Source organism: Podarcis liolepis, assembly GCF_965112155.1.
Source record: "Podarcis liolepis genome assembly, chromosome: 11".
NCBI classification, from domain to species: Eukaryota; Metazoa; Chordata; class Lepidosauria; order Squamata; family Lacertidae; genus Podarcis; species Podarcis liolepis.
The window spans coordinates 48,029,342-48,041,442 of record NC_139565.1 but is presented as its reverse complement, the minus strand read 5'-3'; the positions used below and the strand labels follow the sequence as shown (position 1 = coordinate 48,041,442).

Sequence of the window (12,101 nt, the reverse complement as noted above, 5' to 3'; positions counted from 1 at the left end):
GAGGTAATGCATGAAGAGTATGCTGTCCTACCAGGATTAGTTAAGTCACTCCCCCATACCTTGGGAGGAAAAGTTATCAAGGTTTATCAAGCTTTTTGTTCCCCTATCATTCTACCATGTGAACTCTGACATGTAAATTGGTCTGGGCTGGTTGCTGCAAGCTCAGACTGCATGGTTTTCTACAAAACCATCTTTGTGTTTCTATGCAAATATTTTAGAAACATTCATCACTTTTGAATCTATTTTACTGGCTGTGTTTTCTGAATGCCAAATGGAAAAGCACATGAATCTGACCTTTGAAGAAATTGCAAGTAGAGTCATACCTCGGGTTGCGAACGCTGCGGTTTGCGTGTTTTTGGGTACGGACCGCACCGAACTCGGAAATACCGGAACGGGTTACTTCTGGGTTTCAGTGCTCGTGCATGCGCAGAAGCACTGAATCACGTCACGCATGTGCGCAGAAGCACTGAATCGTGTCACGTGCATGCACAGACACGGCGCTACAGGTTGCAAACGTGCCTCCTGCACGGATCACGTTTGCAACCCAAGGTTCCATTATAAGCCATTTTTAACTTACCAAACGTGTGGTCTCTTTCTAAGCTAAGGAAAGAGAGGAACTTTGGAAACAACTTAGAAGGGGATATTTTAAAGGTCCAACAGTCTATAATTACATGCTTTACTTTGTTGCATATTTTATTTTTAAATCTTTGCTGGGGTTCTCACACCGAAGAGTTCTTGCCCCAAACCTGGATCTAGGCAACCAGGAATTCTCCTTTTTATAACATGTCCCCCCTTTCCAACCAAGATTCAAAGCCCCAAATATCTGAAAGTCTTGCCTCTCTCCCTACAGACCCTCTTGAGTGCCGAGATTGGCAGAGGGGGCCTACTTGGTACTTTCTCGACCCTCAGAGGCTTGAGGGCTGGCAGGCCAGGATAGGTCCCTAAGCTGTGGAACTCACTCCTCCCAGAGGTGCACCTGGCATTTCATTATACACCTCCCATCAAATGCTAAATCTGCGCCGCTTTACCCTGGCTATTGACACTTGAGGTGCATTTTATAGATCCCACCTTATATTTATTTCATAAAATTTATTCACCACGTAAAGTGGTTTACAAAAAGATAAAACAATAAAATCAATAAAAAATCACAACCATACTTAGCAGCTTACAAAAGTTAATTATCAGTTATAAGAAAAGTTTAAAGCAATTTCATCAGTATACCTTTTGCATTATTTTCCGTGCCCGTTTCAGCTGCACAATATACCACTGAGCAGCAGGGAAAGAACAGTGAGCTGCCCGAAAAAGGAGAAGAATTCGCTGAACAACTCCAGACACCTTCTGCCGACAAACTCTCTCCATTCTTAATACCAAATCGATGTGTTCTTCCTAAATATTGCAAAATTAAAAGGGGATAAAAGGTATGTCAGTGAACAATGAAAATGACAAGTGCAGTGCAGTTTATCCACTCAATTATCTCCACCCTAACCCTTTTTCTATATTTATGGCTGGAATTCTAAGAAAAGCTTAATGGGCTCCCCCCCAAATCACCCCCCCCAAATGCAGGATGGTTTCAAAATCCAAAAGCAAAAGAAACATCTAATTCAGGTCAAGTGTGGACAAAATAGAAGAATCAAATGGCTTCCAAATATACTTACTTCACCAGGAAATGATGGTTGAGGACAGTATAAGGGTGGTGCAGGAAGATATAAGCCATCAGGCACCAAACCACAAAACTTTCTGCTCAGGTCCTTGGCAGAGTCCACCAAAAGTTGAAATGTCTCTGACAGTATGTCTGTTTCTGCCATAACAGCTGCTTTCAGTATTTCTTCTATTGAACTAAAAATTACATTTACATCTTCCTCTTCAATAGGATCTAAAGACAGACAGCAGAGGAAGTAATAAAGCAAATGCATTAATAATGCTTCCAATCAATGCTGAATAACACTGGGGGGATAGTGCTCTATGGGACCCTAAAACATAACCACCATGGGCTCAAAGAGCAGTTTGCTAATACTAATCTCTGCTCCAGCAGGATACTGTGGTTAATGGTATCAAAAGCTCAGGTAGAAGAGACAGTCACACTCCTCCTGTCTCGTCTCTCTCCTGATGAATTCCTCAGGGCAACCAATGATGATTCAGTTCCAGATCTGAGCCTGAACCCAGAATGAAATGGATCTATTCTAGACAATTCGCTTCCTCTAGAAACATCTGCAGATAGATGCTCTACCATGACCCTCTCCACCACCTTATTTCACAATGGAGTGTTAGCATGTTGATGACAGCTGCTGCATTTCACTGGGTCCAGGGCTGGCTTTTCAATGAGTGGACAGAGTATTGCTTCTTTCAAGACTGTGGGCACCATGCCATCAATATATTGCCCAGGCCTACTGCTATCTTACAAAGTTCTATATGCATGCATGAGGCAATCTCTGAGTATGTGCATGGTACATTGCACATACTCAGAGATTGCACATTGCTCACAGATTTACCATACTGCAACCTATTGAGGTGAAAAAACTTTACAAGTAGAGGCTACTTCATATAATTTTATTGGCTAGGCTAGAGCCTTTCTTCCATAAAGCTACGCGAGTCCCACATGAAGACTGACATACTACAGTCCAAACACAGATCTCCCATCTCAATGTGAATTGAATCATAGTTCATATAAAAAATGCAGAAGGGTGGAAAGGAATAACATGGACATGCAGAAACTCTGAATAGATAATTAAACAAATGGCATTCACATTAGCATCTCTGTCCTAGCATCTATGGTCATTCCCTGATCATGGAAAAGGGTGGATATTTGCATGAAATCATAGCATTTCCACAAATGTGTTAAAAAACAACTTCAAGAAAATGAACTCAGATGTATAAATTGCACACCTGTGAACTGTTTGCATTTGGGGTCTCCTTCATTTGATGTTTCACTGTTGATTGGCTTGCCCAAAAAAGATTGTAATTTTTCTTGAAAGATTTGTGTTGGAGTCAAGTGCAATGGCATGCAGAATTCTACTTTTTGTGACCTGAGAGTGAATCAAGAAAAAGAGATTAATTTGTCTCTAACTGTTGCTTTCTGAATGACTTTTGTGCAGTCATATATGGGATCTATGGAAGTACTGTGACAATTCAAAAGGTTTGACAGGCACAGAGGACATCTATATTGTGTAATGATCTGAAGGGCTTTAGGACTAGTTCTTTCCCATTTGGTATTTTTGATACTTTCAAATGGTGGACACAGATACTTCATAATTGGTGACCAGAGGGCTAACGACTGCTTTGCTCAACTGATGTTACAATAAGGTTACCAGACATCCCTGTTTCCTGGGGACAGTCCTCGGATTTACAAATCAGTCCCCATACAAAATCCATTGAAGTTAAGAAGTGTCCCCGGATTCATTGGAAAAAATCTGGTAACCTTATGTTACAATTACTGCAGATATCATGTTACAATTACTGCAGCTATCAGCTAAATGCACCACCACTGGAATTATAGAATGGAAGGCACCACTGTCATTATCAAGCTATGTCCATATGGCACTCCTGGGAACTATGCCTTTCAGTTAATAGATGTAAATTGTCTGTCCTAATCATTCCACCACCCAATAATACTGCACTCCTTGTAGAGTACTCCTTATCTCTATGTGAAAGAATCAGGTTGAGGGCAGGAGTCAAAGGAGCAAAGAGCATATTTTTTCCCAAACTACTATCGTCCAAATCACCAACACAAGACAATGTCATCTTTTTTCTTTTACAAAAATAGGAATAATAAAAGATAGATATAAAGGCATTCAGTTAATTTTATTGTAAATAGTAGATAACATGCTAAACAAAATAACACTGCAGCATGCAGTTCTGTAATTTATACACACACAACTTACGTTGGGAAGCCACTGCTACTTTGACAATACAGTTGATAAGCCACCCCAACTGAAACAGCCATTTTCCAGTCTCCAAGTTTATGGGCTAGCCACACAGCTTCCGGAATTAGTCCACCAACAAGCAACAAATCAAGAGCATATTCAACTGTCCAGACGCACGAGAGACCATGGTCCCTAACTGCATTGGTGACTATGGAGTGCTGCAGTGGAACAATACGAAGACACCTGTCTAAGATACAAAGGAAGCTTATTAGTTATCTATGTTTGCTTTGTTGTTAATTGATTCCTGTATGATTTCCAAATGAGTTCTATACATCTTTAAGTGGAAAATCCCCTGAGTTCCAACTGAATTACTCCCAAATAAGTGTGAATTAGTCTTCATAATGCAATGTATCATTCAGACCATGCTTTTTGTGGGAATTACCATGACTCTTGATTTTTGCTGTTCTTCCCTTTCCCCGCTTATTTTTAATTGTTTGTGCTAGAACAGAAATGTGAATGCACATCAAAAACTCCTAATGAGAAATGCATTCATACAGGAAAGTCAATCTTCACTCAAAAAATTACACAAGATAAGAGAAGGAAGGACTATCACTCCAATGTGCAGCTGGGGGGGGGGGAGAGGTTGGAGATTTTTATAAGATGAGCCTGAGGCAAGAGACTCTAAACTAATATAAAAATGGCAGATATGAAGTTTTGAGGAAAACTCTTCTCCCACTAACATCAATGGGGCTTTAGAAATCCTAACTCTGTCTGGACGATAGAAAACCAGAACATGTGCCAGCATTAACAGAATACCTTGTCTGATATGAAGCGGGGGTAAAACATCAACATTATGTGGAGGAAGCACATAAAGTGGTTCATTAGTGAAGTAAGCTGCCATGAATCGTGCCAGAGACCGAACCACTGCTAATATAGCTTCAGTATGAACATCTGTTATCATCTGCTCAGCACCTAAAAAGAGTTTAAAGAGTCTTACATAAACAAAATATCTGCTGTAGAAATGAAAAGATATACCGTAAATTTCGCTCCATAACACGCAGATTTTTCCTCCTAGAAAGTAAGGGGAAATGTCTGTGCGTGTTATGGAGCGAATGCCTACAGATGGCGGGGGAATCTGCTGCAGTCGTGAGCAGTCCATGGCTCGCTTTGAAACAGCAAAGCGGGTGTAAGCGGCTCCTGTCAGCTAGCGGAGCCGGGAAGGAGGGAGAGAAGCAGAGCGGGAGTTGGCTGCTTTAAAACAACCCCTGCTCTCTGTCCCTGCCTGCAGTTTTTTGCTGTCCGATTTTGGATTAGCCACTGTAGGGGCTGTGTGTGTGTGTGTGCTTGAGCTATCGTTCTCCTCCTCCTGCTTCCCCTTCACTCTCCCTGCGCCCCTGCGACTTTAGAATCCACACTCTGTGTCTCTCTGTGTGTGAGAGAGATCGTTCTCCTTCTCTGCTTCCCCTTCACTCTCCCTGCGACTTTAGAATCGACACTCTGTGTGTCTCTCTGTGTGTGAGAGAGATCGTTCTCCTTCTCTGCTTCCCCTTCACTGTCCCTGCGACTTTAGAATCCACACTCTGTCTCTCTCTGTGTGTGTGTGTGTGAGAGAGAGATCGTTCTCCTTCTCTGCTTCCCCTTCACTCTCCCTGCGACTTTAGAATCCACACTCTGTGTGTCTCTGTGTGTGAGAGAGAGATCGTTCTCCTTCTCTGCTTCCCCTTCACTCTCCCTGCGACTTTAGAATCCACACTCTGTGTCTCTCTCTCTGTGTGAGAGAGATCGTTCTCCTTCTCTGCTTCCCCTTCACTCTCCCTGCGACTTTAGAATCCACACTCTGTGTCTCTCTCTCTGTGTGAGAGAGATCGTTCTCCTTCTCTGCTTCCCCTTCACTCTCCCTGCGACTTTAGAATCCACACTCTGTGTGTCTCTGTGTGTGTGAGGGCTCCTTCTCCTCTTGCTTCCCCTTCACTCTCCCTGCGACTTTAGAATTGACACTCTGTGTGTCTGTGTGTGTGTGAGGGATCATTCTCCTTCTCTTGCTTCCCATTCACTCCCCCAGCGCCCCTGCGACTTCCAGCGCCCTGCAACTTTAGGGCCAGTTCTCTCTCTCTCTGTGTGTGTGTGTTTTGACCTCACTGTGCTTGTTGGGGGAGAGTGTTGGTCGCACTTTTTCTTGATTTGTCTCAGAGTGGTTACTATCGTGGTTTCCTTGCTGGGGAGGAGGGAGAGACGCAGAGCCTGCTTGTTCTAAAGGAGCAAAGCCGGAGAGGAGCCTCTCCTGCATTATTAGTAGCATCCTTCTCCACACCCCCCCCACGTGTGCTCCTTGTCCCTTGAGTGCTTTTCCTTCCCTCCCCACTTAAAACGTGGTTACAAAGCACGGATCCACATGGATCCTCAGGATTTTTGCACTCGGTCACCCCAAATTCACCATCAGATCACATAGCATGTCCATGGCTACAGCCTGCACAAAACACACACACGCACCCACTGTTTCATGGGGCCGCAATGGCGCAAAAACGTGGTTACAAAGCATGGACCCACATGGATCCTCAGGATTTTTGCATTGGGCTACCCCAAACTCACCGTCAGATCACATGTCTGTGGCCACAGCATGAACCACAAAAATCATACATCCACTGTTTTGTTTAGAATATTTTTTTCTTGTTTTCCTCCTCTAAAAACTACGTGCGTGTTATGGTCAGGTGCGTGTTATAGAGCGAAAAATACGGTAACTGATAAATTCAAGCCTATCAACTCTCATTGCTACTGACGGCAAAGGTACATTACATATTGCGCTGAAAGAATTCTTTGGTCTTTCCAAAATAAAACCCTAGAAGCCTCTTTTGTACATCAACTTTGCCTTCCTGCATGATGACAACTCATACGTAAGCTTCACTCTGTAGAATTCCTTTAGTAAGAATTCAATGACAATAAAACCTGATTAACTGTGCAATCTTACACATATTTACTGAGGTACAAGTCCCACTAAGTCCAACAGGACTTACTTTCAAAAAAGTGTATATATGATTACAATGTTATACTTGATCACACCAAACTATACAGTTATTAAATCACAGCCAGATATTAAGCTTGAAGGACAATATCTCATTCAAACTAATGGGACTTTTAAATCTGACCTTTTAACTAGCTTGCTAACTATAAAAGACAGCTGTTTGTCACCATACTTCTACAATTCTGAGGGAAAGATATATTTAAAACAGATAAAGGGTTCTTAAAGGGACTTTTAAAAATTAAGCAACTAACAGATGCTTAGTCAAGTCTTAAATAAAAATTCTATAATAGCTATAAAACAACAAAAATACCACTCTATTGCAATAATGTTACAGTCTTAAATAATGGGATAAAATGACAAATTATGATACACATCATTCATTTAACTATACTAGGATATTCCACATTCACATACCTGACAAATCATCCCTTTCAGATATTTGAGTTCGTTTTAGAAGCTCGCTCACTAGATGATCGCACAGACCCTGAGCCTCATTTACATTGTAGTGATATAGATGACAATATAATATAGCAAGATAATATCGAGTTTGAAGAAAAGGCATTCTCTTTCCTCCTGTATTAAAAAGGGAAATAATTATCCAGTTAAAAATATAAACCCTGGGGATGTAAAGAAAAATAAACCCAACCTATATGAGTGTACTAAGCTCTCCTCACCCACCCGCAGATGTACTATCACATTCAGAAGGAATAAATAAGGTGAATAGGATTATACAGGACCAGAATCAACTCCACTGATTTTTTTTTCAGAGTTACTGTTAACAGTAATTCAAACATGAATGGGTCCATATTGTTTGAATAATGCTCTTCAACTCCAGTCCTTCAAAAGACACAAAGCAAAGAGAAGTTGAACGGGTGAAGGTTCTCCAGTTACTGTGACAGAAGAAATGCAACTGTCAAACCTAAGATTTGCTTTAATTTATTGCGTTTATATCCCAGCCTTCCTCCAAGAAGCTCAGCACGCTGTATGTGGGATCCCTCTCCAAACAACAACTCTGTAACGAATGCTAAGGTGATAAGCAGTGATTGGCACAACATCACATATGAAGCTTTGTAGTTGAGTGGATATTTGAATATGAATCTTCCCAGTTCTACTCTTAACACTGTAAAGTAGGGTTGCCATTTTTCAGAAAGTTAAAACCCAGATACAAATGTTGTTGAGCTTCTCTTGCAAAATCTATAACAACAACAACAATGAAGTTGTTGTGCTATTTCGCAGGAAATTCACCAAAATCTAGATTTCCGACATTGGTTGCCATGTGTCTGGATTTCCCCAGACACTTCAGTGATTTCTGCCCAGACACTGCTTCTGACTGCAGTATTCTGGCTATGTCCAAGAAATTACGGATGTATGGTGACCCTACTGTAAACACTACACAGAAGTGGCTCACAATGTTTATATTTCTAATCCATCTCACCACACATGAGATTAAGATATTCAAGGGACAGAAGTCCTCTTTGGGTGAAGCACTGTATGAGCAACACAGGCTAGTTGGACTGACAAGAAGTAGCACATTTGTACATAGTGAACACAGCAATAGAAAATCCTTTGGCAGCATGAGAAAAAGGATCTCCAACACTGCTGTCTGAAAAGTTATGCACTGGCATCTGAAATCTTAAATTTTACCTTCAAGTGCAGCTTGCCTGTCACTTAAAAAACTTCAGGAAAACTTTTTTTAAATCATGTATGTCAACACTCAATCACATTTTATTTACTAACCTCAGTTCTGCACCATGACAAGTAATTAAGCTAATACCATGATTTTCATGCTATACATAGATCTTTTTAGCATGAACTTAGTTTTATCAAGCATGTTAAGGTACAAACTAGTTCTGCAACGCAACAACACTGCAGCATTATTATTATTATTATTAATAATAATTTGACTTACTTGTCATCTTATACTAAGGTCTCTAGGCAACTTAAATAAGCACAAAGAATTCTTTAGCAATAGATTATGTATACAAATACAAAAGTACCAACAATCAACTAGACTAAAAGCGATCAAACCTAAAAGCAAAAATCCATCTTCCCCAACAATCTAAGCATGATTAATATAAGAATCAACAAACTAAGAACTCCAGCAGCAGGAATATATTATTAACTGAAGGCTGGAGAGAACAGAAAGGTCTTCACTTGACACCAAAGGGATGTTAATGTGCATGCCAGGCACACTCCTTGGGAATAGTGTTCTCTTAGTAGAGGGCTTGGCAGAGGAGTTGCCACTCAGTAGACTGATGAAAAAGGCAGGCCTCTAAAAATGACCATTTTAGGTTTTAAAATGTATAGAAATTGTCTTCCATACGTTTATGCCAATGTATAGAAGAAAATAAATGTCCACTGCAAAATTTATTACGCTTTCTCTAGAACATTTTTCCAATGAGAATAAGCTTAGAGTTTCTTATTACCTTACCTTTTCCTTTTATTTCTTGAAGAGCTCTCTCCCATGCCTCCACTGATTCTTTATAAGACCCTATTAGAAATTGCTCCTCACCTAAATAAATAAATAAATAAATTTCAGCCAATAGTCAATAAATTTCTGAACATATAATAAAAAGGGTAAGGCTGCTGTCACACAGCAGTTCAGTTGACTGCTGAGGAATGGTGCTGCTAGCTAATGTGATGTCAGACTACTGAGAGCTGCTGGACCATGACAGCAGCATTGGAGACTGTCTTGTCTTAAGGTGGAAGAGAGACAGAATCAAGCAGACAAGCAATCCAGGGAGGAATATTCAGGATAGTCGAGGGCAGCTCCCAAGCAACTATCCTACTCTGTTGCTGTCCACCTCACAGTGATGACAGCATTTCAGCCTCAGCACTGGAGGGTGTGGATGAAAGATAAGAAAGAAATGGATGTAGCAGAAAGGCCCCAGTGAGCTGCAGAGGAACTCTTCCAAGGGAGCTGGAGGGGAGTGGAGAGTGGTCTGCAGAGCTCTAAAGGGAGTAGGTGGGTTTGGCAAGATCCAAGAGGGTGGAGGATTTGGATACATAAAAAGCATCATAAAACTGCCACAATGTTCAATGCTACCTCCAGCTGTAAAACATATTATTTTAAGCACAGGATATTTTTGGAGAAAGGAAACAAAATTTTAAATTGTCAGGTTTCTAGACCAGAAATGTTTCTAATTAATCAGGTTTATTAGGTAATTAGAAAAGTTTGGGACAATGTCCCTATAAAGTGGTTTCTAGCAACAGGTAAAATAATTACAATAAATCGTGTAAACTACAAATAAAAGCTAAAGAAAAAGTAAAATACAACCTTTATTAAGAACAATCTTATTTGCCCTTACTGAAATCAGAACTGCCTCCAGAAATCAATTCAGGGATTACACAACCTCCCCAGGATTAGCTCACTAAAACATGTCACAGCAGTGTATCATTTGCATAATAACAACAGCTTGGCACAAACACCAGATGACCTTTCCAAGCAGTTTTATGCAGATGTTAAAATGTATAAGGCGCAAGATAAAGAAAACCCCCGCAGCCAAGGGAAAGAGCAGTCTTCCAACACCACCTTCTGGATATGCTCCCCCAGAAGGGATCAGAGCACTGTAACACCCTTGCTGCAATTCCTACTATGGCAAAGCAACTCATAAGCATACAATAGTCATTGGTATTGAAAACCATTGGTTCCAGAAGAACCAAAAGAGCCACACTAGGGTGATGGAGGCAGCTGCAAACTGAGCTGAAACAGAATGAAGAATTCAGTATCACGCCACACTCTCTGGTCTTGAGATGCCACCACCTTTTCAAGTACCTTGCTACGAAACTTGATACTGGACAATAACTGTTAATGTCAGTAAAATCTAAATTGCTTTCTTTAAGAGAAGTAAAATTATTGCCTCTTCAAAGCAGCACGGACATCTTTACCCAACTTGGATAAACCATCTGAAGGTTCAAAATGGAAGGTCACTTCCGTTATGTATTACAATAATGTAATGCTTTCCAGCTATTGGCTAAGCAAACTCTAAATGCTAATTTAACTGACATACTGAAACAATGTGCAATTACAAAATTAATAAAATATGGAGCTGACTTTTTGTCCCACTCATTATTATTGCAGAAGAATAGTATCAAAATTAAGTTGCAGCTCAGGAAATTGTCCACTGTTACAAAAATCAACTGATCACAGTGTTCTGCATGATACTAACCAATCACAGAGTTGAGTTTCAGTATTTGTTCTAATCTTTCTCCTGAAGACTGTAAAATTGCCTGTGTATGACTTGCCAGTGCTTCAACGGTTGGTCCTTCATGCGTAATTTGTATTTCAGTTACTGGCTTGCTTGACTTGTGCGCTTTTCTCCTTAACTGTGTCCAGTACCAAAGAACATGCTTATATAACAGTTGCCACATTACAATTACCCTGAAGTTGAAAAAGAATCAAATATTTACAGCAAAAGTCAGATCAGAGAAAATTAGTGATGCTAATATGCTAGGAAATAATGCCTTAAAACTTGCAGATTATGTTTTACATCACTGTGAATTAAACTAGTAAATCAGTGAATTAACCCTATCAGATACTTCAGTGCATTATCACAATTTTAATGATGTCCTACTTTTATTTACCTGCTGTTAAATTTATTATTACTAGTTGTGGTAAAAAAATTAACTTCAAAATTTCCCTGCTAAATATACTGTACATAAATTTACTATAATCAAGACAGATAAAAGTTACAAAACAACTTATTAACTCAACAACACTAAACTTCTATAGAATGTGGATTTCTGAGGTGTTAATGTATATGTAAAGGACACAGGAAAAGTCTACTTAAACATTTATTACATTGTATCTGCAACATTTTTCCTTAGCCATAAAGTAATCTTTTGTAAGGTTGGATACCACTGACAACTGTAGCCCATTTAACTAAAAACCAGATAAGGAAGCTATTATCCAAGTAATAATTAACAAAGGCATATGTATGGTGGGTGCAACTTTTTGAATTTTTGCTTTGACCTAAGTAAGAACTTTTAAGATCCTATGAAAAAACTCCTCTCCCATCCCTTAGAAATCCAGCAAAGTTGAATATCACACAATGTCACAAAAAAGCTTTAGAACTATCCCTCTTAGAATGGCAGTCAATGACTAGCACAAACTGTATGCGATATCTTTAATTCCATTGGGTGTTTTATTTTAATTGCAATAGCCACCCAAGACCCTGTAAAGGAGTAGGAGAGAAACTGAACAAACAAAGGTAATAATAAAT

At 39.9% G+C, this 12,101-nt stretch overlaps 1 protein-coding gene across 9 annotated transcripts in view; it reads right to left on the bottom strand.

Annotated features, from left to right (window-relative positions):
- CPLANE1 (ciliogenesis and planar polarity effector complex subunit 1) overlaps nucleotides 1-12,101 on the bottom strand; it is a 54,676-nt gene that overhangs the window by 31,133 nt on the left and 11,442 nt on the right. For all 9 annotated transcript variants that reach the window (XM_083465625.1, XM_083465630.1, XM_083465628.1 and 6 more), the window contains 8 exons: nucleotides 11,049-11,260; nucleotides 9,311-9,391; nucleotides 7,294-7,452; nucleotides 4,677-4,832; nucleotides 3,879-4,107; nucleotides 2,884-3,023; nucleotides 1,656-1,873; nucleotides 1,222-1,386 (listed from right to left, as the gene is read on the bottom strand). In XM_083465625.1, coding sequence (XP_083321751.1) covers nucleotides 1,222-1,386; nucleotides 1,656-1,873; nucleotides 2,884-3,023; nucleotides 3,879-4,107; nucleotides 4,677-4,832; nucleotides 7,294-7,452; nucleotides 9,311-9,391; nucleotides 11,049-11,260 — 1,360 coding nt within the window. The remainder of the gene's footprint in view (nucleotides 1-1,221; nucleotides 1,387-1,655; nucleotides 1,874-2,883; nucleotides 3,024-3,878; nucleotides 4,108-4,676; nucleotides 4,833-7,293; nucleotides 7,453-9,310; nucleotides 9,392-11,048; nucleotides 11,261-12,101) is intronic.